Genomic DNA, 26,167 nt, shown 5'->3' with positions numbered 1-26,167 from the left:
CGTTAGCCTTATTATGAGGTGAACTGTGACTGTTACGTGAATAAATGTCTTAGGTTTTCCTAGTGATCGACACTACAGTATATGCACCAAACTTCAGTTTTCTTAGTATGCACAGTGATGTGGGTGGAAATATTCTGGCTTCTATATTTTTTCACACACACTTTTTAAAAATGCAGCTTTATAAAATTAATTAATAACATAATAAAGGAATACAATATCAAACAGGGACTTGTCAAAATTGTAATTAAATCGTTAACAACTGAGTATCCCTAGGACACAACTTCATTTATACTACACACAAACACATAATTACAGTTCAGAAATTTCATTTTTTCCCCTGAAAAATTCAAGAATGAAAAGGGGGTATCTATTTCTGAGTTATCATTTTAAATACCACGCTCCAAAATGTCCAAGTAACACTTTCAGTGAATACACCATTGAAACAATAGTAAATATGCAATACTGATTATTGTGTGTTAATAAAATATTTCAATGTAACCAATTTTGCTTATGGGAGGCAAATATATAGCATCGCACTGGCAATGTTCCCTGATACCTGTAGCACAGAAGTAGAAATTACTTGGGAGGCAGGCTGTATGCAGCCCATTGGGTTGGTAGATCCCAACTAACCCACTCCCATTTTTTGCCAAATTTATTTTCAGCTGAAAATAACCTAGGTTTTATAAGCATGGTTAAATCATTCTGTTTTACTACCTTACACACCCTGAAACAGTGGAAAAACCAAAACCAAACCAAAAAAATAAAATAAAAAGATGACTGGAGTAATTTCTGTCATCCAAAATGGCGAGATGCCCTCCGCAGCCTTCTGGAGTTCAGACAAGCCCAAAATTGCACAGTGTGGCACGCTGAGCTCTACAGTGTGTTTATCCTGCCAATAGCGGAAGAGTGTGTTCATTGCTGGCTTCAGTGGTAGGAATTAGTTTAAGTTATTCACCTGATGCTGCTTGAGTTTTTATATAATTATATGATCTATATACAGGGATACAGGGATCACAGCTGGTCAAAAGAAAACCCATGAATGAACATACACATCAAGCACAGGTTTTAGTTTAGTTTCTCTTCTTGGAGGAAATGCTGATTATTTGGTATTATTTTTGAAATAGCGCTTACCTGTTAAGCCACTAGGGTATGGGCATGGCACAGATGGAAATGAGGAAGTTGCTCCTCCAAAAGGTGTCACAGCAGATGGCCCACCAAAAGGAGTCATGGAATGGCTGTTAAAATTAACGGAGGATCCCTTTATTGCAGGCGATTGGGTTGTTTGTGCTGAATCAGATCCATAATGGCTGGCTTGAGATGTAATAGATTCTGGAGTATTCTCAGTCCTATACTTCAAGGTAGGACCTTTATCTTCTTTACTTTTAATACACCCCATTGTCTATTCTGTAGAGAAAAAGGCTCTATTACCATGTTGCATCACCAATTAAATAAAACACTATTCCTATTCCTTATGCATTCAGACACCAATTCTAAAACTGAACTGATTGTGATGTCTTTAATCTACAGTTAATATACAACAGCTACATGAGACCATACAATCTTAAAAACATTAAAAAGGGCAATAAAAGTCAGTCTTAAAAATTGTCAGGTTGGTCCTCCAAATATTGGTATAGAATCAACAAATTGCTCACAAGATCACAGTCCTTTTCTAAAATGTATTCCACAGTCTTTTGTTGAAATACTGATCCATTATGGGTCAATATTTTAACAATTCATTAAATTTGTATATTCATCAGGACCAAAATTAGAGTTTTTTGTATTCAGTAACCACCTTTTCAAGTATTACTGTATTTGCAAGGCTAGACAATCTTACATGCAACTGGACTGTTGTTAGCTCTATTCTGCAAATTCTGCAGCAACAGGAAACAAAAGTCCTCCCAAATGAATTGGAGAAATCCTACAATTCATTCTTATTTTATGAAGTTAATCCTAATTAATCGGACGGTACTTTGAAGCAGAGATAACCATGGGCCTATCATTTATGCTGAATTAAAAACAAGTTTGTCTATGGATATTGGTGTTAAAATCAGTTAATACTGTGTGCATTATTTATTCTTAGAGCTGTGCTAGCCCAAACAAGTTTTTGTACTGATGCACAAATTGTTCGCCTTTCAATAGTTCTGTGCACTGTAAGATTAAACAGTATTTTTTTAAATGGCCAGAGTTCTGCTAAAAGTAAAACAAATTCCAGTAGTGTAATATGCACATTTATAGACTATACCCCACATAGAGTGAAAACAGAACAAGTAGATACAACATAGATAGGGATTAATTAAACTATAGTTACATAATTCTGTTAGATACACATAACATTGTAAAATGACATGTCCATCTAGTACCTTACAGCCTAACAAATCTAAAACTGGGTTTATTTTATCTCTTGATAAAATAAGAATGGGTCTATATTCTAAGTCAGGAGCTAGCTACTAGGTTTCATTTATAAAGGCAGATTCAGATCATAATGATACAGATTATAATGGAAGATAAAGCCCTAGAGATTTCTATTGAGGACTACGGTGCTTACAACACTGCACCCTAAATACTTCTCAAATACAGTATAGAGACAACTTGTTAAATTATTCCATTCTAATAGCTTGACTGAAGTACAAACTTTGTTATATACTGTTTAATACGTGAAGCAAAAAAGGAACTGAATATGCAGGGAAACAAACTTTTCAAAGGATACACATTAATAGCTTTAATACATTGTTGTTGCGTGCCTTCAAATCATTTCCAAATTATGGTGAACCTAAGGCAACCTACCTCAGGAGTTTCTGGGATTCAGAGTATATGACTCATCCAAGGTCAATCAGTGGCATTCCATGGCCGAGCGCAGAATCAAACACTGATCTCCAGAGTCCTAACTCATGCTCAAACGACTACACCACAATGGCTTTGACACCTAATTTTCATAAAACATACAGAATGTGTTTCTAATTATGTGCAATTTACATCATTTAGCACAGTTCGCTAACTACAGATAGCAGCAGAACACCATTCCCCTCCAATTTCACCATGACTAACCCATGAAATTGGAGAACTTCAATTTGTTGGGAGAAGAGGATTGTTGTCACTATAATGAGCCATAATGCCATTAGTATAATACAGCTTATACAACCACTGTGGTCCCCAAACAGACTACAGTATTCTTATTCAGCATACACACATACCAGTAACTGACAAAATAATAAGCATAATTCTACATTTAAGATCTTCCAAACGAAAGCTTTAGAATTTAGCATGAGCTCTCATATGCCCGTGCAAAAAAAGATACTAGAAATAAACACCAGAAACCAATGGAATACTAGACTGCTTTTGAACCAATATTGGTTACTGTATTTCTGTTTCTAGCTTCTAGCCAGTTTTCTGTCTTTTGTCATTGTTCAATGCTAAGCAACAGACAGTTAAACACTATCCATAAATTTCAATATCGAGTCATATATTATAGATAATATTGTTTTTCACCCACTGGAAAAAATGGCAACATTGCATGTACTGCTGCATTAGACAACAGGTGCAATAGCAAGACAAAACTGCATGTCTTTGAATGTCTGGCATATTTAAAATGTCTTTTTCAAGTCTCTGAGCCATACATAAAGACTCTAAATTTAAGCTTTATACTAATAATAGTTACTTAAACACAGTCTAGCACATGTCATTTTATTAGGAAAATGAAGATCATAGGGAAATCATAACCTAATTAAACTTTTATTTAATCAACTGAAACTACTTCAAAGATTTTAAGTGGGCTTATATAGTGTGACATTGCCACTCTATACATTTTCATTTCCATCCATACAGATTACTAAAGTTCAGTAACACTTCTAAAAGGCATGGTAAAATTTTAAAAAGAAACAGGGTGATGATGAAGTCACTAGATATCAGTATGACAGTTATTTATAACAGTGGTCATAAGGAAGGATATGTTTAACTCTCTCGCTGAAAATGAATGGGTAGCAGGCTTTTTCTTTAGCAGCATATTCTACTGAGTTAAATGGAGATTACTTTCAAGTTAATGTACATAGGTGTCCAGCCTCAAACATTATCTATGTACTTGTATAATATATGTATTATAAATCAGAACACTGTTGTGTATACAATAGCCTATTTTGCTTTTAAAGGATTTTCCTTCATAGAATCTTAGAGTTGGAAGAGACCACAAGGGCCATCTAGTCCAACCCCATTCTGCCATGCAGGAACTCTCAATCAAAGCATCCCCGAGAGATGGCCATCCAGCCTCTGTTTAAAGACCTCTAAGGAAGGAGACTTCACTACACTCTGAGAGAGTGTGTTCCACTGTCGAACAGCCCTTACTGTCGGGAAGTTCCTCCTAATGTTGAGGTGGAATCTCTTTTCCTGTAGCTTGCATCCATTGCTCCAGGTCCTAGTCTCTGGAGCAGCAGAAAACAAGCTTGTTCATTCCTCAATATGACATCCCATCAAGTATTTAAACAGGGCTATCATATCACCTCTTAACCTTCTCTTCTCCAGGCTAAACATCCCCAGCTCCCTAAGTCGTTCCTCATAGGGCATGGTTTCCAGACCCTTCACTATTTTAGTCGCCCTCCTTTGGACACGCTCCAGTTTCTCAATGTCCTTTTCAAATTGTGGTGCCCAGAACTGGACACAATATTCCAGGTGAGGCTTGACCAAAGCAGAATACAGTGGCACTATTACTTCTCTTGATCTAGACACTATACTTTTATTGATGCAGCCTAAAATTGCATTGGCCTTTTTAGCTGCTGCATCGCACTGTTGACTCATGTTCAACTTGTGGTCTACTTGGACTCCTAGATCTCTTTCACACGTAGAAGTCTCTCATTCAGCCAAGTTTCACCCATCCTATATCTGTGCATTTCATTTTTCCGCCCTAAGTGCAGTACCTTACATTTCTCCCTGTTGAAGTTCATTTTGTTAGCTTTGGCCCAGCTTTCTAGTCTATTCAGGTAGTCTTGAATTTTGATCCTGTCCTCTGGAGTATTAGCTACTCCTCCTAATTTGGTGTCATCTGCAAATTTGATAAGTATGCCCCAAATTCTGTCATCCAAGTCATTGATAAAGATGTTGAATAGCACTGGGCCCAGGACAGAGCCCTGTGGGACCCCACTGGTCACTTCTTTCCAGAATGAAAAGGAGCCACTGTTGAGCACCCTTTGGGTTTGGCCGGTTAACCAATTACAAATCCATGTAACAGTAGCCCACATTTTACAAGCTTGTTTGCAAGAATGTCATGAGAAACCTTCTCAAAGGCCTTATTGAAATCAAGATATACCATATCCACAGCAATCCCTTCATCTACCAAGCTGGTAATTTTATCAGAGAAAGAGATCAGATTTGTCTGGCATGACTTGTTTCTCTGAAAGCTGCGTTGACTTTTTGTGATGATGGCATTGCCTTCTAGATGTTCACAGACACACTGTTTAATGATCTGCTCCAGAATCTTTCCTGGTATTGATGTCAGACTAACTGGACGATCCCCCCCCCTTTTTTTTTTAAGATGGCGACAACATTTGCCCTCCTCCAGTCTGCTGGGACTTCTCCTGTTCTCCAAAGAGATATTTAGCACATTAATACAAATGCAAAGGCAAAAAACAAAATATAGAGTGATCCTCAAAATTAGTACTGGAATAAAATTAATTGAAATAGAAACTGGATAGAGGGAGGAAGGCAAAGCACAGGGGAAAGAAAAACCACTTGTGCCTCTCTTTCCTGCACTTTCACCACTCACTCTTCTTTCCCCTAGTCTCATCTTCATCTCCACTTGTCTTTCCTTCTTTCTTTGTCTTTAATGTTTAGACTGCACAGAGAAAGGTAAGGGCCCAAGCATTGAAAATTGCAAGAATACTGACCTAGCACATCCCCCCCCCCCCAATTTCAACGAAGATGCTTAACAAAGGGTGGATGTTTCATGCCCCTGCAATCAATGGATGGGGATGGGAGAGCTGGGATGAATTTGTTCTAGGCCCAAACAGAGTTCAATATTTTCATTGTACTGATATATTTGTACTGAAATATTTTCATTGTACAATATTTTCATTGTACTGAGGACCTTTTTAAAAAGTTTTGCTTTATAGTAACTACAGTTAATTTTTAAGGTCTATTTTTTAATGTCCTAGAATATAATCCTACATTCAAAGTATGCCAGCTACCATATTGGGCAAAATACTGTAGGCAAGACCTGGCGGAATAGGGGAGGAACACATTTATAACATACCTCTTCAGTCAGAGCCCAGTTAACACACTGTCATCAGGAGATAAATCTCACACAGAAAGCCCATAATGTGGATGACTGAGCCCACAACACATATGCATTCTGAGTTTTGGACCTAAATCCAAATACTAGTCCCAGTGAGCAGACTCACTGAGCCAATAGGACTTATAAACCTGTTGATTTCCTATTTAGCAACTAAATAGTATCTAGCAATGGATACCTTTAGTAATGAGATATAGGCTTCTATATTTTATGCTTTCCCTCCAGGGTTGTACACACACTGCATATGGTAGCCATTTCACTATCATAGTAGTGATTAAGCTTTTTTGGAAATGGCAAGTAGTTTCACTGATACAAGTGTACTGATGTATCTTTCCAAATTGCTTATCACCATTCATACTTGCAAGTTTCTCAAATATGGTAATGTGATGTTACATGATTCAAGAATTCAATTATTTACTTATGTTGTAATGTTTATTGCTTATGCATACTGTCTGAAGGTTATTCGGTGTCAGAACTATACATTAGTGTCTCTGATAGGCACTGGGCATGTCACAAAATATTTTTTTAATTTCAATTATCAGTTTGAGGCCTCCTCCTTTTTCTTCTACTTGTTGACAATCTCTTCTCCCCTATTCACTGTAGATAGAAAATTCCAGACTATAACATCCTTAAAGCTCAATGGACATGGCAGCCAGAAAACAGTGAGATCTTGGCTGAAGTGATACTGGAAGTTTCCCCAGAGTTAACACAATTTGTTCCCTACCCAAATTACCTCAATTAACATCTGCTGCAAGCTGCCCTCAGCTGCCAGGGATGCGCTGCAACTACGGAGCATGTACGTTTCAGGTCTATGAAAATCTGAAGGGGAGGGTTGACGAAGCAAAGAAACAAGCAAAATGATTTGGCAAATGAAGCTGGGCAGACAGCATAAGATGTATTGTGTTGAAATCATCAACCCTTCTACATCCCATTTTGCTTTCCTATACCATCGAGATGTGGACAACTAATATAATAAATATGCAGTGGTTTCAAAACAGAAATAGTTCAGCAAGGAAGATGGCAAAAATTACTTAATTTTTAATGATATTAAAAGATTCACCAAGTACTATGCAGTAAATTATTATATTCACATTTGTTTAAATAGTGTACTTCGCAATTTAGAGCAGTTTTCAGACAGCTGGAACTTCTGCCAACATTAGCTGACAGTGTCTTTTTACAAATTCTTTCACAGTTGTGCAAAGTTAAATCAATTTGGCACCCTCTCTGCTAGCCAATTGTCTCCTTAAAGTATGAGTCCTATTCACCCAGATGAATCGCTCCATTAAGGGACAGTTGGCTGGCATGGAGGAGATTGAGTTGACTGACAATGTGCTTCAGTCACAAAGAAGCTGTAACAAGATTTTCTAAAAATCACAGTGGGCCTCTAAATAAATGAATCAAGCTAAAGAGGATACAAATAAAGAATGTTTCCGGGACAGGCTGAAGGTTCTGTGGCCTTATGACTTAAGCCACATTTTAGAAAGAAAACAAAAACAAAATGTGTTTTTGTTCCATTTGAAAATGTAGCCACTAATTAAACATTTTCAATTACTCTCTTGCATGCTCTTTTATAAAACTGCATATGCTACATTACATTACCAAATTAGAGTTAGCTCTTTACAATGTTGTTTGTGGCATGCGGGAATAAAAAAAAGGGGGGGGGGGCGAAGGGGGGTATCTTTCCAACAGTGAATTCTATGAGTATCTACTCAGAAGTCAGTCCCACAGAGATCAGCTGGAAATACTCCCAGGGAAATGTGAAGTGATCACAACCTATAAATTGTTCTTTACTCAACATTTTGTCAGAAATATGCAAGACTAGGACATGCACATTAGTACATGTAATTTTAGAAAAGCTACAGTAGCTCAATATTAGTCATATTTAAAATGGTTTAAATTTCATCTTGCACATATGCCTTATGCATCAATATAAAAGAAATAACTTTTACTACCTCTAAGGAAGTTGTTCTGTATCCTTTCCTGAAAAAAGCCATCTCTAGACCAGAAATGTTCTTGGAAAATGATTGACCAAAGGCCAATGGACCTTTACTAAGCACAGTGTTGGGGGCTAGTCTACAACTTCAGCTAATAATGAATGAAACCAATTATCTAAATCTGTTGTAAATCTGATTTCAGTCCGGTTTTGGGATTGAAACTGCCTTTGTTACTTTGATGGATGTCAGTTGTGCATATGTGTGGTATGTGTACAGCTCTTTGACCATAGTCTTACATAAACTTCTTACATCATTTTTAGAAATGATTTTGGAAACATCAATATGTGAATACTTTGTCATAAAGTATTCTGCTCATCATTTTAAAAGAAAATAACCCATAACCCATTTTTTTCTAGAAAAGAAATGGGGGGAAATGCCTCAATTTTTTTTGTTTTCTCCCCTTTCACCTAAACATTTCTATACATTGGAGAACATCCCTTCCAGCAGGTGCAGATAAGTATGTACCCAAAGTCTTGAGAAGTCCAGACTTCTCAAGAGATGCATTTGACCATGCACAGAAGAAAAAATATTGGTCAGCAGCTAGGTTTTTTTCCCTGCAGTATGGACACACTGTCTTAAGAGGGATAGCCAACTAGGGAATTCAGTTTAGCAGAATACAGCAAAAAGAGCTTGATGCAAGTTTAGTAGTGATTCAAATGCTTCTACAGTGCATGAAAAATGCATGAGATGCTCCAGTGCATAATCAAAACCTCTGGTAATAGAGAGAGTTCACTTCCATCAGAGCCAATTGATATACAGAATTATGTACAGTACTTTCGAGCCAAAATCCACTTTAAGGCAGACAAATTTGCTCTAGATACACACTTAGGTTTACTCTCCATTAGGAATAGGAATACAGTATTAGCAAGTATGAGTATGGCAGAAATGAAACCTTCCTATCCAATGCTAACCTCAGTAATGTTGACTGAGCAACTATTCAACTAGTCATCTTGCATAGTTTCCATTTCAGATCAAAATGCAAGCAAGATCTCCAGAAGTGTTACAATCTGAAGATGCACAACCCAGTGGTTCTCAGACTGTAGAGTGGGAGCCCTGAATGGGCTGCAAGAGTTACGGGGAGTGGGGGCGTGGGAGTGAAACCTAGAAGCCTTGATCCCTCCTCTTCCAACTCCTCTTCCCAAACTTATTTACCATATTTTCCGGCGTACAAGATGACTGGGCGTATAAGACGACCCCCAACTTTTTCAGTTAAAATATAGAGTTTGGGATATATTCGCCATATAAGACCACCCTTCTTCCAACACACACCAAATAAAAATTTAAAAAAATCAGATTTGATTTCAATATCGTAATTTTAAATCAAATGCTTATGAAATGCAGGTATGTAGCAGGAAAACTTGTTGTATACAAAGCCTGCTTGGATTGGTCAGCTCTCCCTGCCTGCCCAGCCCTCCCTGTCTCCAAGACTATCAGAGCGGTAGTGCAAACACGGCTTTTTCCATACCCTGTGGCTGTTTTTGAGCTCCCCCCACCATATGCGGTGACCGCAGATTCTCCAGTCCGGCTCGGAAGTTTCAACACCTGCCATATCAGATGACCCCTGGCGTATAAAACAACCCCGACTTTTGAGAAGATTTTCCTGGGTTAAAAAGTAGTCTTATACGCCAGAAAATACAGTATGTGTAAAGTTACACACGCAGTGAGTTAAATATTGAATTCACTTAAATAAAACTGTTCTAATTTGAATAATGTTAGTTATAAAATGTTAAAATAGTGAGCGATAATCCCTGCCTTCATCCCGCATCCTAGCTCCAGTCCGGGAGGTTGGAGCCGGTTTTAAAAGGTGAGTGACAAGCTCCTTAGTCTAATGCGGGGGGGGGGGGTCGATCAACCCTTTCTCGGGGGTCGCCAGGTTGGGATTCGCCCCTGCCTCCTCCTCCTCTCTTTCCCGCAGATGCCGGTGCCGCCACCGCACGGGGACAGGGACGCCTCCTCCTCCTCCCCTCTTCCCCGCAGGTGCCGGCATGGCACCGCCACCGCATATGGTCTACTGTGTATCTTCAGGAGCTTCCTGATGTGGCAGAAGCCTTAATGCTAATGTGTCTTCACAGATGTATCCACTAGGAAAAATATGCACATATAATGGTTCTACACCACCAGTTCAACTGTGTCAGTAGATGGCCCAAAGCAGGTTGACAGGAGGAGCCATCTCCTCCCCAGGTGTTAAACCAGTGTTTAAACACCTTCCCATTGAATTCAATGGAAAGCAACAAAGAATATTCATCACCGCTTCCCACTGCTAGATTCAGACTAGTTCAGCACCCAAGGACAGCATAAATCAACTCATGTCAGGAACCTTTAACTGATATGACAGGCTATCAGATGATAGGAATCTGGTTGCATGCTATACAAACAGAATGATGGGACTATGGAGAAAGGATCCTTTGCTGAGACGTCTGATCTCAGAACACATACAGGGAGAGCACATTACAAACAACTGCCTCTCCAGAACTCCAACAGGGGCCTCGCCTCAGAACTACACACAAAAACAAACAACAGCAACTACCATAGCACATGTTCAACCAAAGAAGTAAGGACAAAGCACTTGAGCAAGGAGAGGGCAAAGCACATTTGCAATACATATAGTCATTTCCTGTCCCCTTTCTCCAGCATAAGAAAACTTTTTTTATTTGCAAAACTGTATGAATGAAATTTGCCCTGTCATTCAATGGCTACCAGTGGTCTTTCCCCCAAAGGAGATGCAAGCATGGACCTTCAGATGTAAATAAACCTTATCTTGGAGAGTATCAAATACTCCAAAAGTTATTACTACAGACCAAAAACTCATGATCTCATTTGTCTTGCATGAAGATAGCCTGAATATATGGACTATGGGTTTTCATTGTATGAATCTTAGTCATTAAGCTTTCTTCCTCCATAAAGGAAAGGCACTGAGAGAAAATCAAAAGTACCCAAAGAAATATTCTGAATCATAAACATCCACTATGCAAGAAGATTCCAAGACCATCTATTTAGGTGGTAATCACTCTGCCTTTGCTGTCCTAGCAGCTCTTTAACAGGTATAGATGACAGAACCCACTAAAAACCCAGGAGGCCACTAACGCAATCCAGACTTGATTCATCTACGTGAGAAAGACATAAGTATCAAAGCATGTCATCTCACTGTGATTAGTCATGTCTCCCATGGTTGGAGGTGACATCTGCTGCCTTCTGGGTTTGTGCTACGCTTCTTTTTTTCTCCTCTGTTTTTGTACCTTGGGACTATAGGATCCTAAGAAGACTACATTCGTTGCAAGGTGGCCTCAGTGGGCTGGTAGCATAGCAGAACTATAGGCCTGGCTAGTAAGTCTAGGAAAGACTAAGTACTGTATATTGCTTCTATAGTGGAGTCAAATGAAGAATGTTTAAAAATTCTTAATTTTGGTAAACACTGAGAAGTAATAATCTGTTCTTCAATTAGAGAAAATTCCTGAAACCCGGCCCCCAAGGATTTGTTGTTTTTATTGTTCTCATGAGCCATCTTCCAATAGTTTGGCAAAATTCAGGAAACAGTCAATGTGTTTATTTGTTTTTTACCCTCTAGTGAAAGAAAAGTGCCTGCATACATAACTTTGGAAACGTGCTGGACTATATACTGCAATACAAGAACAGCGTAACAAAATCCCAGCAAAGGGTTTTCGGCTCTAGGAATCTATAGAAACAAAGCCATGCCTAGAAGAATAATGTTATCTAATTTCCTTTGTCACAAAACTACAGAAACAGGAATTGAAAACCAGATACTAGTCTGAGGGTTTTGTGGTTACTGCGATTTCTCCATTTCCCCCAGTATAACCCACAGTGTGTAACATTACAATAAAAAGAACTTTGTCCTGATTATCTAAACTCTATATAATCTGGTCATGATAAAAACTACCAAGCCAGGGTGGGAAATATTTAACCCTTCAGAGGTTGCTGAACTGCACCTCCTAACGATGCTAACAAACACAGTGAGAGATGACCGAAGTTGGATATCCAATAACATCTGGAGGACCACATTTCCATGTACATGAGAAATACCTCTGTGGCCCAACAGAGAGCACCATTTATTATTATTATTATTATTATTATTATTATTATTATTATTATTATTATTATATTTTTGAGGGGAAGGTATGCTGTAAAACCTAGGTCTTTTCCTGCAGCAATACAATGGATGCAAGCTGCAGGAAAAGAGATTCCACCTCAACATTAGGAGGAACTTCCTGACAGTAAGGGCTGTTCGAGAATGGAACAAACTCCCTCAGAGTGTAGTGGAGTCGCCTTCCTTGGAGGTCTTTAAGCAGAGGCTGGATGGCCATCTGTTGGGGATGTTTGGATTTGGATTTCCTGCATGGCAGGGGGTTGGACTGGATGGCCCTTGTGGTCTCTTCCAACTCTATGATTCTGTGATTTTTATGTAAAGCATGTTAATTGTATTGTATTGTACCCAATTATTTTTAAATTTCTTCAGCAGTCATATATAATCATATTTTAATCTGCATTAGGAAATACAGGCAAATATAATCCTATATATTAGAAAAATGTAAGGCCTATGTGCCAAAATGCTGGGCTTCTGAATGAGGAAACAAGGGCATGATTAAATCTCTAGGTATGCAGTGTAGTGTGGTGGTTTGAGTGCTGGATTAGGACACTGGTTTCAAATCCTGGCTTGGCCACGGAAACCCACTGGTCAAACTCTTGGGGAGGCGTTACAAACCGCCGCTTTGCGGCGGTCTCCTGGCGCTGCTGTTTGCTCCGTAAGGGAGCCGCCACAACCAAACCGCGCGGCTCCCTTATGGAGCAAAAAAGAAGCTCCAAAATGGAGCTTCTTCTGGCGTCACGCTCATGACGCTGCGAGGCGCCAATGGTGCACTCGTGAGTGCCGCGCAACGTGTGGACGCACAGTATCTGTTACGTCAAGATGGCGGCGGCTGTGTGGAATGGCCGCCGCCATTTGTTATGGACAGAGTCCGTAACAGGAAGAGGGGCGTCTGGAAGAGACGCCCCTTTTTTAAACTGGGACGTCCTGAGGACGTCCCAAGTGGCGGTATGTAACCCGCCTCAGCCTCAGAGGAAGGCAATGGCAAAACCCATCTGAACAAATCTGTCAAGAAAAACCCATGATAGGTTCACTTTAGGGTCACCAAGGTGTACACAGAAAATATTGTACTCAGTGCAGGCTTAGACTCAAAAGCAGGAGAAATGAAAATTGGGGAAGGAACATTAATAACCTAAGATATGCAGATGAGACATTTCCACTAGCAGAAACCAACAAGAACCTGGAGCAATTACTGAAAAAAGTTTAGGAGGAAAGTTCCAAGGTAGGCTTAATGCTGAATATTAAGATAGAAATGTTTATTGATTAGCCCTTAGGCCATTTCAAAATAACACAAAATAACACTCCGCTCTGTTACCTCTTTAGATCTGTTCAGGAAAAATCTGAAGAAATTTCTTTTTCGTCAAGCTTTCCCCCATGTGCCTTAATATTATCCTCTTCTCCCCTCTTGCATATTGTTCAATCCAGCTATTTTGTTGTATGGTTTTAATGGTATGGTTTTATGGTTGTAATATAATGGTCTTTTGGAGTATTTTGTATAGCTTTTAATTGGTTATGGGCAGTTTCTTTACACTGTTGGGGTTATATGTTGTATAATAGTATTAGTTATGTTGTAAACCGCTATGATCTATATAGGAATAGCGGTATATAAATAAATTTTCATTCATTCATTCATTCATAAAACACACTACAAAATCCTATAGAAATTCTATAGTAATTAGAAAAGAGCTAAAATGTAATAACAGAGGATCTGAAATATATATAGAGTACTGTATGGATGTCATATAAATGTAAAACAATATAAGTACTGTACATTAGAACTACAGTACCTAAAAATGAAACATAGTTATAAAACTGATCATAAAAATCTATACCGCAGTTTTAAGATACAAAAATGAGTAAAAAGAATAAAAACAAATGTATTACAGCATTAGGATGATAATACATAAAGTAATAAAATTGAACATGAAGCATCACACATCAGAATTCTTCATCACCTCTGCAATTTACCCCAGTGGACCCCACATAACTAAGGCGGGTTACAGACCGCCATTTAGTACGTATTCTATACGTATTAGGGTTAGGAAGGGGCGGTGCTTCCGCACCCCCCTAACCCTAGTACGTATAGAATACGTACAAGATGGCAGCGCCCTGTTCATACGGGCGCCGCCATCTTTACGTATCGGACGCTATGCGTCTGGACGTCGCGCGGCGTCTATGACGTTGCGAGTCCGCCCCAGGCGCCTCGCGACGTCATAGAGGCACCGCAAGAAGAAGCTCCAAAATGGAGCTTCTTTTTTGCTCCGCGCGGGAGCCGCGCGGTGTGGCTGCTGCAGCTCCCTCATGGAGCATCTCTTTCCTGTTGGTACAGATTACACTTGAATAAAATATGAGCTAAATCCTCAATTTCTCGGTCTCCACAGATACAGATTCCCTCACTGTAAGGAATACCATTGAATCTTTCATATCTTATCATGGTGTCAAGCTGGTCAAATCTAGCTCTGGTAAATGCTTCCCTCAGGTATTTTGGCAATTGTATTTTGAGATAATTTGCTCTTTGAAAAGAGTGTTTAAATCGGCTCAGCCATTTTAAATTACCTACATTGCTAAGAGAGGCTATATTTTTTGGGGGCTTCAATATCCAAGATTCTCTGTCTCACACCCTTTTTTGCTTGGTCATTAACTGTGCAGGAATCAGGAAGACCAGAACTCTTTATAAAGTTTGCTGAATATTAAGAGAACAAAATTAATGACCATGGAAGATCCACAAGAATTCATCCTATTTAATGAGAAAATTTCAATAGTCAAAGAGTTCCCAGAACGTGCATCAAAAATTTAACAGAAGGGAGACTACAGTCAAGAAATCAGAAGACTAGGACTGGGAAGGGCAGTTATGAAGGAACTGGACAAGATCCCAAAATGCAAAGATATAACTCTGAACACTAAAGTGAGGCTAGTCCAAGCCACTGTATTCCCTATCGCCATGTATGGGTATGCGAGCCAGACAATGAACAAAGCTGATAGAAAGAAAATCAATTCATTTGAGAAGTGTGCTGAGGATACTGTGGACAGCCAAAAAGACAAACAAATGGGTCCTAGATCAGATCAAACCTGAAATACCTCTAGAAGCCAAGATGATCAAATTAAGGCTGTCATACTTTGGCCACATCATCAGAAGGCATAACTCATTAGAAAACACAATGCTGAGAAAAACGGAAAGCAGCAGGAGGAGAGGAAGACTACATACCAGATGGTTAGACTCAATCTGGGAGCTGAGCCTGCAGGATCTAAGCAAAGCAGTTGAAGACAGGAGATCCTAGAGATGTCTCATTCACAGGACAGTTCACAACAACAAGACTCAACGTAAGTCAGAAATGATATGAAGACACACAACAACAAATGCAGAAACTTCCTTAAATCACCTAACACATCCGGGCTCAGATTATCCCTTTATGCCATTTTTGCATACTGTAAGAGTGATGACTCTAACTCTAAATTCACGTAAATATCAGAAGGAAGCAACATAAAAGAAAAAAATTCTCCAAGGAATACTGGAAAGGGGGAGCTTGTAACTGAGTTTAAATTAGAAACAACCTTTCCTTAAATGTGAGAAAACAAAAATACTTTTCACACAATTTTTAAAAACATGTTATTGGCCAAACATTTTGTGACTGTTTTAAAATGGGATACAATGGGGGGGGGGGGGGTAGTTGGTACTGTACTACATTTCCAGAGCATCAATACAGTATCGTATCATCCCTATTCTGAGAGACAATGAGTAGGTAGAGGCAGCGTTTCCAAGACAACAATGCTTTAGCGAAGAATCGTGGTAAACTGGAAGTATTTCTGCCAACTAAATGTGATCCACAGATTAAGCAGAGGATCCCTTCCCCAAGATGTATAGAATAATGTAACAGACAAATGTTCTGTGGACTGGAAACAGATATGAAAGCATAAACAAGATTCATTGTTCAATAATTTTTTATAATGTTTCTACCAGACATTGTGCTAATATATGTGATTATGTATTACAACTCCATAGAAGTCTTCATTTTCTATGAGTCTTATCCAGAAATCTTTGTGTTGTGCTCATGCTTTGTACCCAATGGCCTGCGATTGAGCTGTGATTCTTCTACTACTTTTAAGGATATAAGATCCTCAAGGATTGTTTTGGATACTGGAAAACATACACTGAAACAGTAAACAATGCAGATAGTTTATTTCTTCCAACTAATGGAGCTGGTAACACTAACATGATACTAGCATTAATTTTAATAAATTGAGAAAACATAATAATCACATAGCCTTTTGGAAATGGTAAACAAGAAGTCTACACTAACGGGGCTTTTATTGTTTTTAGACTATGTATTGTATTGATTGTTATATGTTTTTAATTTTGTATTCAATTGCACCTGTTGCATTATTGTAAGCCGCCCTGATCTTTTTGGAAGGGCGGGATATAAATAAAGATTTTATTATTATTATTACACCTAAATTAATTATTAAGCAGGGATGAACTGATATTTCTCAGATCTCAAATTGCAGTTCAGCCATCTGTTTAGGTTAGTACTGTGAATTCAATATTTATGTATTGTACCCTGCTTTTTAAGTTTCACAGCATCTCAGATCTATTTCTCTTCAATGAAGGATTGTTATCTTGCTTTTTATCAGCTCACATCAAAAACTCTCTCAACATATGAACCCAAGAACAGGCTAGGCACATCTCCAGGGCTGGAAAGTAGTGGTAATTTTGGGGTTACTCCTTGTCCTACTCCAGAGTAAGATTTTTTTCTTAATGTTACTCCTATTCCTACTTCTGTAAAAACCTCTTACTCTTTTAAAGGGAAATAGATGAATGCCAGTCTGTTTCTGCCCAAAGGTAGGTATTTGAGGAACGTGGTGTCACCTCCCCTTAGGGTGTCACCTGGTGCGGTATGCAACCCCCCCGCCGCATCCCCCTAGTGATGCCACTGGGGCTGGTAACTGTTTTACCACAAATGTCTTCAGCTTCATGAAGTCGAAGGCTTTTTTGCATCTTAGAGGCTGAACATATGGGCTAAAATAGCATGGGCCAAGCCTGTGCTATCCTGATCCAGTTCCTAATGTGGGTAAGCCCGTGAGCCAGCGCAGGGATGAGCAAATGTTTACACACCTGCTCACTGTTGTGCCACAGACCTGCTACCGCCACGCACCCCTTAGCTTCCTCCGGCATTGCCTCTACTGAGAAGGTGTCTAACGTGAAAATGAGGCACCTAGCTACACCCATTTGGTCAGGCACTCCCTTTCCATGTGAGACACTGCAATGGGGGGTCTTTTCAGTAGAGGTGACAGTGGAGGAGGGTACGAGGCACACTGTCATCTGGTCTCCTGGGTGTTGATGGAGTTTCTGACAAACTCCATGGCAAACAGTATGTTATTTTGGCCGTCAAGGTCCCTTTGAACCAGGATTGGGACTGCCATCCAGTCTGCTCATTCATGGCCTCGGGATATTAGCTTGCATTGTCTGAACAGGGTGACACAAGGGGGAACATGGGCCTTTGGGGCTGTGTGGGCAGCCCCTTATTCTCCATTTGTTTTATATCTTGTTGAGAGTTAATAGTCTTATTCTGCAACACGTGTCAGTGCTATTTTCCCTTTTTTGTGAGCTATAGTATAGAGAAAAATACTAAAGGATTGTCCTTCCTTGGATTTCAGCTACTAAACATCCAAACCTGACAGTTTATGTGGTGTCATCCAAGAATGATTTGGATGCTTCTTGCCCTTGTTTTGGCATCATGTTATGTAAGAACAGAGAAAGTGGTATAACTAGAAGCATGGAGCAATGAGTAAACTTCTTGCCCTTGTCCTACTCCCCTCCCAAAACAAAAAAATCACCAAAAGCAGCTCCTCTTTGTAGCCTAAGAACAGGATGACAAAGTAGGATCATTTCAGCCTACTCCCAGAAATTATGTCTATCCATTGTGACATCTTTTAATTTACTCCTGGTTTTTGCTTCCATTTTTTAAAATCAGTTACCAATTCACAAAAAGATCTGTTCTTTTATCTAGGTTTACTCAGTAGTCTTTGATGACAGGCTTAGTCAAAGCTTTTGGAAATCCAAGTATGCAGTATCTAATGGATCAACTTTTATCTATTTACTTGTGGACACTTTAAAACACTAGTAAAGAAGGATCTCACTTTGCAGAATCTAGGTTGATATTTCTGCAGTACAAATTGTCACTCTGTGTTAAATAATTCTACCTTTAATCAGGATTCCATCAATTTAACCAGTTGTTAGGTTGGCAGAATTCCTTTTTAAGAATCAGTACTATGTTGGCCATACTCAAGTATTATAATAATGCAGCCAATAATAGTGACAAGTTGCATATTTATATTAAAACAATTGTTTCACATCTGAATTCTTTAAGAATTTTTATCATGCAATCCAGAATAATAATAATATAATAAAATTTTATTTGTACCCCGCCCTTCCAAATAGATCAGGGCGGCTTACAGAATGCACCAAAGTGCAACAATATACAAATTAAAAACAGATTAAAACAACAACAGTCCATAAAAACAATAAAAGACCCCATTAGCCCAACCTCACGGCCACGAGAGAGGAGGGAGGCCCACAGGATGTTTAGTCGGGGAATGCCTGATTAAATAGGAAGGTTTTAAGTCCCTTCCTAAATTGGGCCAGGGTGGTAGATGAGCGGAGCTCTATGGGCAGCGTGTTCCAAAGGGCTGGGGCAGCTGTGGAAAAGGATCTTCTGGCCGTAACGGCCAACCTTGCCCCAGGCACCTTCAGGAGTTGCTGCCCAGATGTTCTGAGGGTGCGAGGCGGAATGTACGGGGAGAGACGGTCCTTCAGGAATCCTGGGCCCAAGCCATTTAGGGCTTTATAGGTAATAACCAACGCCTTATATTGAGCTCGGAAGCGAATAGGCAGCCAATGGAGATCTTTAAGCACAGGTGTTATATGGCTGGTCCTGGGGGCACCAGTGACCAGCCGTGCTGCCATGTTCTGCACTACTTGGAGCTTCCGAGTTTGGTATAAGGGTTGCCCCATGTAGAGTACGTTGCAGAAATCCAGTCTCGAAGTTACCAGAGCATGTACAACAGTTTCAAGGTCCCTCTGGGCCAGGTATGGGCGCAGCTGGCGAATCAGCCGAAGCTGATAACAGGTACTCTTGACCGTCGCATTCACCTGAGCAGTCAGGTGAAGGGACGAGTCAAGAAGCACCCCCAGACTGCGCACGGAGTCCTTCACGGGGAGCGTGACCCCATTCAGGACAGGTGGAACCACCACCATTCCTGGACCAGGGGGACCTATCACTAGTACCTCCGTTTTCTCTGGATTAAGTTTGAGTCGGTTTTCCCTCATCCAGCCCATTACTGACTCCAGACAGGCCACGAGAGGAGAGACGCCATCCCCAGTCACTGCATCAGTCGGAGACATAGAGAAAATAATTTGGGTGTCATCAGCGTACTGATAACCCCGCGCCCCATGTCTCCGGATGATCTCTCCCAGCGGTTTCATGTAAATGTTAAATAGCATGGGGGACAGAATGGCTCCTTGAGGGACCCCAGTTTTAAGGGCCCGCTCGCTGGAGCACACGTCCCCCAGCTGCACCATCTGGGACCTCCCAGAGAGGTAGGAATGGAACCACTGGAGCACAGTGCCCCCAATTCCCACCTCAGCCAGGCGCCCCAGAAGGATACCATGGTCTATGGTATCAAAAGCCGCTGAGATGTCCAAGAGCACCAACAGGGACACGCTTCCCCTGTCGATGCCCAGACGGAGATCATCGACCAAGGCGACCATGGCCGTCTCAACCCCGTGACCCGCCCGGAAGCCAGTTTGAAATGGGTCCAGATAATCCGTTTCATCCAAGACCGCCTGAAGCTGGATCGCAACCGCCCTTTCGATCACCTTCCCCAAGAAAGGTAGCAGCGAAACAGGCCGATAATTATTATGTACCAGGGGGTCGAGGGAGGGCTTCTTTAGGATCGGTCTTACAATGGCCAATTTAAGATCCGATGGAAATCGCCCATCCCTCAGAGAGGTGTTAATTATCCGGCGTAACAAAGTCGTTACCACCGGTCCCCCCTGGGCCGCTAACCACGAGGGGCAGGGATCAAGAGAGCAGGTTGTTTTCCGAACACTTCCGAGGATCTTGTCCACATCATCGGTACTCACCAACTCAAACTGATCCAGTGTAACATAGTCCGCGGAGGCTCTGGACACTTCTACCCTAGGCTCTGCACTAACGTCGGCGTTCAGACCTTCGCTTATGCGAGAAGTTTTATCCACAAAAAAGTCATTAAAAAGGTCACAGCAGGCCTTAGAAGGTTCAAGGATCTGGTTCAGGGCGGGAGGGAGCTGAGTTAACTCCCTGACCACCCTGAACAACTCTGCCGGACGTGACTCAGCGGACGCAATACGAGCACCATAGAACGAATTCTTTGTTGCTCGTATTGCCTCTCCATAGTCCTTCAACAGCCGGTCTAGGAGAGTCTTGTCGTTTAAGCGAAGGTGTTTCCGCCAACGGTACTCTAGTCGTCGCAGAACCCGCTTCCTCGCCCGGAGATCTTCCGTATACCAAGGCTTACGATTGGAAGCGGGCCTGAGAGGACACTTGGGAGCGATTCTGTGTATAGCCCCAGAAAGACCGGTATTCCAGATACCGGTAAGGGCATCTGAATAATACAATCATCTTCCAATTACCCAAAATCCAACATTCTTTAAAAAGTGTATTTTCTTATTCAGCCAAATTCTGCCTTTTTAGCATCTATGTGAAGCTGCTTGAAGAAATCATTTGATAAGTCTGGTCTAAACTGTCAAAACAACCTGGTCATAATAATTAATTGTACTATACAGTTCCATTAATTAATCCTAGGAAGTGGCTATTCTGCACCAGCATCCGGCAACAGTCCTAGGATGGATGGATGTGAACAAACTGACACATTTAGACCAGACAGAAGTCCTGTTATTTGGCAAGTTTGCTGATATGGAGATCTACTACCTGTTCATGATTATGCCACACTTCTACTGAAGAATCAAGTTAATTGTTTAGGGACTTCCTGGAGCTGGCCTTACACACAGACACTCCAGTGGTTTCAATTATCAGGAATGCCATTTATCACTTTAAGTTAATTCACCAGCGGTATTTCAAGAAAGTGTAACTGGTGCGCACGCTTCTTACACTCAGAATGGAATACTGCTATGCTCTCTATGTGCCATACAGAAAAACTTAATCAGTTCCAAATGCAGCCATCATTCTACTTGTAAGAAAATGTCTGTTAGATTATGTAACACCTTTCCCATACAGTGGTTTCCAGTCAGAACTTAATTTAAGATGCTGATTTTGGAAAAGTCCTAATGTGACTGCAACCTTGGATGATCTTTACCAACATGAACTATCAAATATTTAAGATTATTATTGTGAGGTTTGTTATTCATTTAAATTTGGTGTCTACTAGAGACATAACTAGAGACATTTTCCATTGTGGCATTCCAGTTACAGAGTGTCTTTCCTAGAGAGGATTGACAAACTGATATTTGTGCTTATAAGAACATTTTGAAAATATTTTCATTCAGAAATGCATATTTAAAAATATGTGAGTGACTGGCTTTTATAGCAAATTAAATGGCTTTTATAGCAAATTTATGCACAATAAGTGGTTTTTAGCGATGCTGTTTTTTTAGTATACATGAAGGTTATTGTTTATTGTTAACTCACATTTTATTTTTTATATATTTTTGCAAATCAATTTGTGAGAGTCTTTAAGAGGCAGATTATACATTCATAACATTCACAACAACACAAGAAAGACCCATTAATTAAATATTAAAAAGAATTCTTGGAGCATATTAAAAAATCCTTGCCAATAATGCCATGCAATCTTAAAGTGACATCTTACAGCTTTAAAATGTCAGTTAATATTTTTAGCATTACAAGAGATGTGATTCAAAGAGCATTCAGGCCCACAAAAGCTCTCCTACTTATGCATAAAGGTTTATCAAAATCACAGCTCCAGCACAACACTTAAGAATCTTCTCAGTGCTGGTTTCACTGTGGTTTGGGCAATGGACAAATAGTTTACTGGGAGCTATGATAGGAGGTTTTGAAAGAAAAAGTCTTGAAAGGTACATTGTGCACATCTTGGATTTCGGTCTGCAACATTTAATATCAAAATGTGTTTGAAATTTATGGCAATGCAGCAGTTCAAGGTTACAATCCTATGTGCACAAACCTAGGACAAAAATGCTATTAAGAACATTGCATGGGATCCATCTGTAAATCCATATCGTTTTCATTCACTAGTGTGAAAATGTAACTTAGCTACTAAGTACAGAGAGAACACGAAAGAAAACTTTTTACTTATATTAATGAAATGTCAAGCAACATGAAAAATTATGAGAAGTATTTGGAAATGTAACTGCAAACAGTGCCAATGGCTCTTTGAAAACCATTTTTTTTCTGATCATTACTACAATACTTTTCTGTATAATAAATACCTTCTTAACCAAAGATTGCACACATAGCCCTGCAAAACCATCATCCCATCAGCAAAAGAGGCTTTAAAAATGTTGGAAGAATTATAAGTCGCAATATTTAACCAATTGAACAACTTGTAATAAACTGAAAAGCTGCCACTAATTCATGTTGTGGTAGGTTTTGAAAACAAATTTATCACAAGTACTTAAAAACTGTAGAATGTAGCACGATTTCGAAAGTATTCAATCCTTTTACTCTTCCTAGAAGGAATATCTTTTCTATTCTGACACCTGCTTTGACACATGTGAAGTGCCTTATTTTATGTTTACAGCAACCCTGTAAAGAAAGCTGTGGATGACTGGGGTAAGGTCTTACAGTTAGCTTCTCAGGTGAAGGGCGTTTGAATCTGGGGTCCAAAACACACTGCAGAAATAATCCAGTTTGAGACAGCTTTAACTGCCCTGGCTCAGTACTAGGGAATCCTGGAGTTTGTAGTTTGGCACCAGAGATCCCTGACAGAGAAGGCTAAATGTCTCACAAAACTACAGTTCCCAGAATTCCCTAGCATTGAGCCAGGGAAATTAAAGCAGTCTCAAAGTGGATTATTTCTGCAGTGTGTTTTGGACCTGGGTCTGCCCATGTGAACTCCAATATTTTAACCACTAACTCACAAGAGATTAAGTTGGTGAACTGCATGCAGAATACATACTATACTACTAAACTACCATTATATTTCAAAGAGATATGCATGCTCATAATTACAGAAATGAGCAGTGGATTTTATACTTCTGAAAAGAAGGGCTCTCCTCCTTTCAAATGTTGTGAAGTGAATTAAAAAAAATCTCTACTGCCTTTCAAAATGTAAAAATACCATGTCCATATGCTGGATAATAAAGGCTCAAACATGAAGAAAGTTTGCATCCCTTAATAGACCCTGATGAGAAATTAAATGAGTAGTGTTATTTGACTGAATCCACAACTGTAAGATTTCTTACGAGACAAATTAATCCCTCTGAAGAAATTTGCCAAGAAAACCCTACCACAGGTTCACCTTAGGGTCAAAAGTCAACGTCAAAAATGATCTGGAGGCACACAGCAATACCAACAAAAACAACAAAAACAACAAGAACCTGACTGGTCTCAAGATTATTGGTGGGCAAAAAGCCAATGCAATTATTGAAACCAAAGTACACATTAGGAGTCAACTTTTAGTTTCAGTACTTATCTCTATTTAAAAACTTCCCACCCACAAAAGCTACAGCCACAATGTTTGTTGCCCACGTACAAGTTATATTTAAAACTATGAATTACGCTGCATGACATAAACTAAATATATAAAGTAAAGAGATCAAGTGATCTCGACTTCCATTAACAGCAACATGCTTGAGAGGACACAAAAGGGAAGGGAAGAAACTCTTCCTGAGCAATTTCAGAAAATTAAAAGTTGAGGAAACGAAGGTGGGGGGGAGTGAAAAAGGAGATGTGGATATTTGAATCACTTTTGTTTCCTCTCTCCTATTTCCTTTCCAAAACAAAATGTCTAGCAATTGTTGCCTGGAGGACCAGCATGGTCTAGTGGTTTCAGCCTTGGACTATGACTCGGGAGGCCAAATTTTGAATCCCAGCTTAGCCATAAAACCCAAGGGTGACCCTAGACAAGTCATACTCTCTCAGCCTCAGAGGATGGCCATGGCAACCCCCCTCTGAAGAAACCTTGTGAAAGGTTTGCCTTAGGGTCGCCATAAGTTGGAAAGGACTTGAAGGCTCACAGCAACAACAACAACAACAACAACAAGGCAAATCTCCCTGGCTAGTCAGGAGGAGGAGAGACAGATCCCCAACCTTCCCCCAAAGTGTATCCTTGAGGATGAAATACTAAAAGAAGCCCTTTCTGAAGAATTTCCACCTTGGCTGTGAGACTAAAACATGTGCCATATATCGACTCCAACACAAGGTGACCAGATGCCCTCTTTTCCCAGGACATGTCCTCTATTGCAGCCTTCTGTCTAGGAGGAATCCCAAGATGTCCTCCATTTGGAGCATGACTAAGAAGCATGAATGGACATTTCCATGAGAGTTTTTAGCTCAGGATAACCAAACACCCTTCTTTTCCAGGACATGTCCCCTATTTTAACCTTCTGTTCAGGAAGAATCCCAAGATGTCCTCCATTTTGAGCATGCCTACGGAGCATGAATTTCTATTTGTAGGAGTGTTTTGAGCTTTTCTTTGGTCAGGTCTTTCATTTGTCTCCAATGTCCTACTTTTTGAGGTGCCTGGTCTTCTTTGCAGTCAAGACATCTGGTCACCCTGCGGCGAAGTGAACTCCTGAATATCCCTCCATTTTGAGCATGCCTAAGGAGCACGGATTCATATTTATATGAGTGGTTTCAGCTTTTCTTTGGTCAGGTCCCCATTTACCTCAAACGTTCTACTTTTCATAGTGCTTTGAGGACATCTGGACACCTGTGGGGAAGTGAACTCCTGAATAGTGAACATTCTTCCATTTGAGCATGGCTAAGGAGCATGGATTTACACTTATATCTGCACTTCTAGCTTCTCTAGGTTGTTGTGTCCTCCATCTATCTTGAATGCCCTCCATTTTGAGGTGCCTCGTCCACTGTGATGAGGACATCTGGTCATGATGTGGGGAAATGAACTCCTGAATACTCCATTTTGAGCATGCCTATGGAGCATGAGTGTGTGTGTGTATTAACGCTTCTGGTTTTTATATGTCCTCCATTTTGAGGTACCTCATCCTCCTCTGTGTAAGGACATCTGGTCCCCTTCTGGGGAAATGAAACCCTGAATAGTGTACATAGAGAGATCTTGTAGCACCTTTGAGACTAACTGAAAGAACGAAATTGGCAGCATGAGCTTTCGTAGACTTCTGTCTATTTCCTCATATGCATTTAGTGCTTTTAGCACAAAGCCTAGGAAAGCTCCTGCTGCCAATTTCCTTTACTCTCAAAAGGTGCCACAAGATCTCTTTTGGTACTGATCCCTGAATACTGGCCACCCCTCCATTTTGAGCATGCCTAAAGGAGCATGGGTTGTACTTTATATTTGCATTCCTAGCTTCTACAGGCTGCCGTGTCCTCCATTTGTGTCAAATGCCCTCCATTTTGTGGTGCCCAGTCTTTTCAGGAGCGGGGAGGAAAGAACCAAAGGGGGAGGTATGCCCCATACACACACACACACACACACACACACACACACACACACACAAACGTATACTGTATGTATATATTCAGGGAAGGCGAGCCCCTCTCATTCATATGCACATACATATATACAGGGGAAGGCGAGCCCCTCTCATTCATATGCACATACATATATACAGGGGAAGGCGAGCCCCTC

General features: G+C 40.2%; 1 protein-coding gene across 1 annotated transcript in view; it reads right to left on the bottom strand.

Annotated features, from left to right (window-relative positions):
- Positions 1–26,167, bottom strand: part of LOC121917331 (tyrosine-protein kinase Yes) — a 35,599-nt gene that overhangs the window by 8,847 nt on the left and 585 nt on the right. Inside the window, exon 2 of the mRNA XM_042443225.1 lies at positions 1,132–1,404. Within this exon, the coding sequence (XP_042299159.1) occupies positions 1,132–1,396 (265 nt within the window). The 5' untranslated portion in view covers positions 1,397–1,404. The remainder of the gene's footprint in view (positions 1–1,131; positions 1,405–26,167) is intronic.

The sequence above is a fragment of the Sceloporus undulatus genome, unplaced genomic scaffold, assembly GCF_019175285.1.
Source record: "Sceloporus undulatus isolate JIND9_A2432 ecotype Alabama unplaced genomic scaffold, SceUnd_v1.1 scaffold_15, whole genome shotgun sequence".
In the NCBI taxonomy this organism is placed as follows: Eukaryota; Metazoa; Chordata; class Lepidosauria; order Squamata; family Phrynosomatidae; genus Sceloporus; species Sceloporus undulatus.
This window is presented reverse-complemented; position numbering and strand designations above follow the sequence as displayed.